Below are 6,030 nucleotides of genomic sequence, written 5' to 3'. Positions count from 1 at the left end.
CTGTGAGGGAAGAAAATCACCACTTAGTGACACCTGGGGACTAGAGACCAAAGAGATTCAGCAAAGGGGACGGGGAAAGCCATTCTCACCACCCAGGTAACCAGAACAGCCAACATGTTTAATGCTGCCACAGACTTGTGCCAAGGTCTCGTTTAACTACAGCTCCCTGACCTGTCTCTGCTGAGCAAGTCCCTGCTGTCATGTGCCCAGTGCTGAGGTGTGATCTTTGATCTAAATGCCCCAGGAACCTGCCATGGCCTCAGGGCATCTCAAGTGCCCATATGGGCAGTGGGCCCAGTTTCCTGAGCACTGGATTAAAAAAATACTGCTGCCTCTTCTTCACAGGTAGCTTTCGGGCTCCATCCTCTGAAACACACAGACCCCTCCAATGCCTCCAGCTGGACCTGAGGTGGAGATTGCTCTGCTCATTCTCTGTAAAGACACTCCCAGCTATAGTGGTACACTGCCCAGGAAAATCTCTTGCTGTTTCCAAGTCTGTGGCTGACACAACTTGAGTGCCAGGGAGTGCTCTCCACCTTTCCTCAGGGAAAGGAGCAGCTCACATTGCAGGACAGTACCTTTGCGTCTCAGCACCAGCTTGTTGAAGAGGTCTGACATCAAATCTCCACTTTGTCCTGTAGCTCTCACTGAAACAGCAGAACATGTCAATGAAGAAAGATTAGTCTGAGCTAAGCACTATGGCAAAAGCATTTCCCTGCAATACTGTCTTCAGATTAATGAAAAAACTCCAAACCTCTAATTTGACACCCCAAAACTACAGTGCATTTTCAGTGCAGGAAAACACTAGGCACAACAGGGTTAATGGCATGTTCTGGGGGAAACCAAGAGTGGAATTCATTCAGGGGCTGTGCATTTGCAGCCTCATTCTGCCATAGCAGCTCCATCAATCCCCTCCCCAGCTACCTCAACCAAGGTACTTAAACTTGTTTGGCCCTGTCTCACTTGATGCCCAGGTCTCATTTGTGTGCCTGGTCCTGTGCACCACATGTGAAACTTCTCCACAAGCCCTGAAACAGATGCCCTTTGGCCCAGTGGGATTTAGCACATTCACAAAGCTCTGGCTGAATGGTGAACACCTGAGACCTAGATCAGCCTGTGAGGAGAGACAACTCCCTTCTGCTCTGCGAATTGACTGTGCTCCTGACTTGCCCATCTGCCCCCAAACCCACACCTCTCCAGCCTGGGCAAGGAAAAGCAGTTCTGCCAAAAGAGCCTCAAGGACCTTGTTCTTGTTCCTTCTGCTTCTTTTTCTCCAGTTTCCTCTCCTTGACGCTGCGAAGGTTGGCCTTCCCAATGCCCCCAGCCTGGCGGATGGACTCCAGGAGACTGGCACGCCCAGTAGAGGGGTTCACCACCTCCTTTGGGGCTCCTTGGACTGAAGCTGCAGGGACAGGAAGGACAGGCAGCAGACATGGGTCAGTGCATCAGCTACAGGCCCAACCAAATTCTCATGGGAAGGGCTACTCCAGTACCTTGACAGCATCTCTTCCCACTGCAGCTCCCCACCCTCTGTTGGAAGGCTGGGAAGGTACAGGGGGTGCCCCAAGGACACAGCTGAAGGCCAGGAGGCTGGTGCAGCTGTGGAGGAGTGCAGCCCTTACCTGCAGGCACTGCATTGCTGCTCTCCTCGCTCACTGTGCCAGCCGGTTCCAAGGGTGCTGTGGGCTGGGGCAGGGGCGGTGGAGGAGGCACTGGAGCTGGCAAAACAGGAGGTGGTGGGGGAGGCGGAGGGGGAGGAGGTGGCAGTAGCTCAGCATCTTGAAGATCTGAAATATGAAAGAAGCTTTATCTGAAGAGTTGCAGAGGATGGCACATCAAGTGTTTCAGCTCACAGCTTCACACACCTCAGCAGCAACAGATCAGAGTCCTCAGCACCTGCACTCCTGTGCCCTGTGCACCCTCTCGTAACAGCAGGCAGGGCCAAGGCAAGAGTCTGAGATTCTCCTACTCTCCCTCCCCAGCTGCATCCCTCTCGCACAAGGGCATCCCACCAGGCTGACACACACCCAGTCCTTGCACACTGTGCTCCCTCCTCCCTAGCCATGCATACAGATGGGGAGGGAGCTAAAGGGGTTGCAGTCAGGACAGAACTTGAGCAGATTGCAGCATTCACTCAGGTCTAAGCCTGAAGTGCAACATCCATCATCCAGCCAACATCCATCTTAAAATTTCTACCAAGGGACTTTCTGCTTTGTCTCCACTTTCTGGCAATCCCTGCCTTCCTCCTTCATAGGGTCCTGGGATCAGGGATTGAAAATACCTGGTTGCAAAGGCTCGACCGACTCAGTGTTGAAAGTGGGCAGCTCTGGAATAGCGCTGCTGGGAGCAGAGGGTGCAATGCCAGGGCCCAGGTCGGCACTGTACATGAGATCTGCAGCAATGCCAGGCAGGTCTGGCAGGTAGGAGGGCACATCAATCTCAGGGACCTGGCCCAGATCTGGCACGTAGAAGTAATTTTCAGCAACCTAAAGAAACACAAACCAACAAGGTAAGGCAGTGACTATGTGCTTGCTGCAAACAGGGGCACTGCAGGGAACAATTAGGCAGCGGTCAGAGCTGGGCAGGCATACCTTGGTACATCAGTTACCCCTACACCTCTATGCTCAGAAGCTACTTCCTGCAGACCAGGCTTGGGAAAGGCAGACTGCAGGAGGAAGAAGTGCAGGACTCTTCTTAGTTGCATAGTAGCAAGTGAACTCTGAAGGTTCATGCTCTAATTGCTGTAGCCTAAATAAACCGGTCCCTTCTCCTCCAGAAGAGGATAGTGTCTGAACCATTTCAAAGATTAAAATGCAGAAGCACAACTCAGTAGTTACAGGGGTTTGCTTTTGTGTTTAACACACAGGCAACACTGCAGTGATGCTGCACTGTAAATAAAGAGCTTGTTCATTATGTACATTATATCCTCCAGTCCAATATGATGAGCAAATGATTCCCAGGCTCCTTTTCCCAGTCCCAAATGACACTCTAATGACATTCCTGGTACACCCCACGACTGGCCTCTATAAGGTGCCAGGTACCAGTCACATGCTGGGGCAACTGGGTTGGTGCACTGCCTGTCCCATGTGTACACCAAGCACACAACCCTTTACTCAGCCTGGCTGGCCCTTCTGTTTGCACCAGAGGCACCCCTTTCCAGCAGGAATGATGGGGATCACACTTCACCCCAGGGACCTTCTAGCAGTGGCACCTCAGACTTCACATGAGGCTCAGGAGTTGGCACCACCGGGCTGATCAAGTGGTAGATCCTCCAAACCCTGCTGCAGCCCTGAGGTCACGCAGCAAGGTGAGTCCACACCCCACTATTCTCCTTTCACCACTCAACAAAGGCTTGAGCAGAGAGAAATTGCCTTTGTCTCATCCATCAAGCTCACACCAGGACCTCAAGCACAAAACCAGGCAAGGCCCTTCTGAGAAATGAGGTAATCTGCAGCCCTGTAAGGGGCTATTGTCATACCTGCTCATCACCCTATCAAAGCCCTTTCTTTTCAGAGAACTGAGCACAACCCTCTGAAGTGTAAGCAGCTGCATCTCACCTGTTGGTCCAGCTGTCCCCTTTTGGTGATGGAGAGAGGTGCATCAAAGAGTTTCTCTTCTGTCTCTGTTTCCAGAGCCACATGGGTCTTGGTCACTGCTCCAGCCAGAGGATCCAGGAAAACATACTTCTTGTACCTAAGGGCAGAAAACAGGTATTTTAGTAATGCTGCCTTGAGAGCCAAGGCCAGAAGAAACTGTACACAAGAGGGCCTTGGAGGCAGAGACCTGACTTCACTCATAAAGATGGAACATGTTGGGCCTTCCAGGTTCCTTCTTTAAGCTAAATTTTCCCATTTTTCCTCTTTGCAACCAGCCCCCCACCCTGCCTGTGCAGCCTCCAGACTAATTCTAAAGCAAAGCCCCACTGTAGTGCCACCATAACTGAGCTCTCCCCTTTCCACCACCTGGCCTGAAACCATCCTACAGTCTGCAGCAGGACACCAGTGACTCATCACTCAAGGTCCAGGAGGACAGACAAAATGGAGAAATGATCCATGGTTCAGGAGAAGAAAGAGAAGGTCCAGCAGCTGAAAGCTCAAGAAGAGCATAAAGTAGCTCTTCAATAAGAGCAGAAGGAAGAACCATGATGCAGAAGCCCAGTGGCAAAGGACACTGCAGTAAGGGAGGTGGTGGAGACATTAAAGCAGCTAAAGCAGTAGAGTAATGCTGTGAGGAATTGTCAGGAGAAGACGCTGTACCTAGGCTGGCACACAGGGCAGAGAAGGGCAGGAGTGATAGCATATCTCAAGGCTGGAGAGAAATTGCAAAGAAACAATAGGAAGAACTAAGCAAAAGAAAGTCCAAAATTGGACTGAATCAGGTGAGCAGAGGATCAGGTGCAGACAAAATAACTGCTTCCACCCAAGGCAAAGAGCGGGGAAGGCAAGGTTCCCAGCTGGAAACCAGCAGAGAGGTATCAAATCCTGTCCTGTCAAGAGCCTGATAGGTAACAGCCCCAGGAAAGCAAGCAGTCACTGCAACTCCTGGGGAAGGGAAAGCTCCTCTGAGGACAAGCAGGGGCAGGTGAGCAGCACAGCACTGCTCCAGCTCTCACAGGTTCTCGGTGGTATTGAAGAGTAGCAGGGAGCTGAGGGAGCTGATGTTCCTGGGAAGGCTGCCAAGGCCTTCTTCTGCATCATCCTCCTGGTGAATTTTGGTGCTCACGCACACAGGGAAATACTTGAGCTTTTCCTGCAAGAAGACAGATAAAAGGTGGTAAGACACTAGAACCACAGCTGCTGAGGCAGCTCTCCCCAGCCACCACAACCCACACTGCTGGATGCACTGTATGGTCTGGGAACTCTGCTGCTCCTTGTCTACCTCCCTTTGAGCTAGGAAGCACACGGACAACATTGCAACCCCACACTCATGACAAATGTCAGCAGCTCACACTCACAGCAAGTGCTTTTGGTGCTGTGGGTGGGTCATACTGAACACGTGTTCTGTGGCCAGGATCCACCAGGATAAAACCACCACTCCAGCTCTGTAGTCGGAGGCAGGGATCAAGCACCACAACCTAAAAGGCTTTTTTTGTTACAGTGCCTCCAATTACGACACATTTACATTTTCATTTCAGGCAGAGTTCCCCACACATCTCTATTACCTCCCCTCTGTTGCCTCCACGTGATGTTTCAAGAGCTGGGATCGCACTGGTGGGGTAGGCAGGGAAGGCAAAGGAAGAGGAGGTTAGGAAAGAACAGAGTGTCTGCACTAGGCAAGAGATCAGGCAGAAAGGAGTGCGCAGGGTGGAACGTGTGCCAGATGGTTTTGCAAAGCCTGAGGGATTTGCAGGAGTTTTCAACTCTAATGAACTGAAATCTCTCTCTTGGTTCTAAAACTTCATGCATAATATATAGAGCTCCCTTTCGAAAAGGACTTATTACATCTGAACTGCCTTTCACAGAGCACGGGAATTGCCATCCCACATCAGACCGGTGTTCCAGCTGGCGTGACAGTGCCCGCTGCCACATGCTCTGGGGGATGAAGCTCAGCACCCACAGCACTCTGCTCTAGAGGGAGGAAAGGCATCAGTTCCTAATAGAGACAGTCTGGAATGAACAAACCCTCACCTCAGACCCCTCTGTAGACCCCTCCTCAGCCCCTTCACAACTCTTCACAGCTTTTTCTTCACAACAAAGGCAAGCAGCTGTACATGTTCATACCAGGAGAAACCAGGGCACTTTATCAGGTTAAATAACTGGCCACACTTGTGGCTTTCTTCTGCCACCAAGGGATGACCACTCCAAATATTGTCCATAGCTTCCTACTGCTTCACTATTTCCAACATCCCCGCACCACCCCATTCTCTGAGTCCCTCTTCCCTCCTTGTACTTGTATGGGAGAAATGGAGACCGCTGGTGGTTCAGTTTTAAGACCACATCTCAGTGACACAAGCAGTTCCTGCTGATTAAAATTTCAGTCTTGAATCTGGTAGCCAGAAATCCAAGGAAATAGCTTAGTCACAGTTCAGTT

The 6,030-nt window shown here is 51.2% G+C and overlaps 1 protein-coding gene across 10 annotated transcripts in view; it reads right to left on the bottom strand.

Annotated features, from left to right (window-relative positions):
- Positions 1-6,030, bottom strand: part of WASHC1 (WASH complex subunit 1) — a 155,432-nt gene that overhangs the window by 20,868 nt on the left and 128,534 nt on the right. For all 10 annotated transcript variants that reach the window (XR_015285825.1, XM_086885587.1, XM_086885586.1 and 7 more), the window contains 6 exons: positions 4,613-4,749; positions 3,558-3,693; positions 2,282-2,486; positions 1,623-1,787; positions 1,244-1,402; positions 579-647 (listed from right to left, as the gene is read on the bottom strand). Coding sequence is in view for 9 of the 10 variants with exons in the window: in XM_086885587.1 (XP_086741713.1) it covers positions 579-647; positions 1,244-1,402; positions 1,623-1,787; positions 2,282-2,486; positions 3,558-3,693; positions 4,613-4,749 (871 nt within the window). In the remaining variant the exon portion in view is untranslated. The remainder of the gene's footprint in view (positions 1-578; positions 648-1,243; positions 1,403-1,622; positions 1,788-2,281; positions 2,487-3,557; positions 3,694-4,612; positions 4,750-6,030) is intronic.

Source organism: Cyanistes caeruleus, chromosome 4 (assembly GCF_971803275.1).
Source record: "Cyanistes caeruleus chromosome 4, bCyaCae1.hap1.1, whole genome shotgun sequence".
Classification (NCBI taxonomy): Eukaryota; Metazoa; Chordata; class Aves; order Passeriformes; family Paridae; genus Cyanistes; species Cyanistes caeruleus.
Note: the sequence above shows the minus strand (reverse complement) of the source record. Positions and strands in the feature narration are given on the sequence as shown.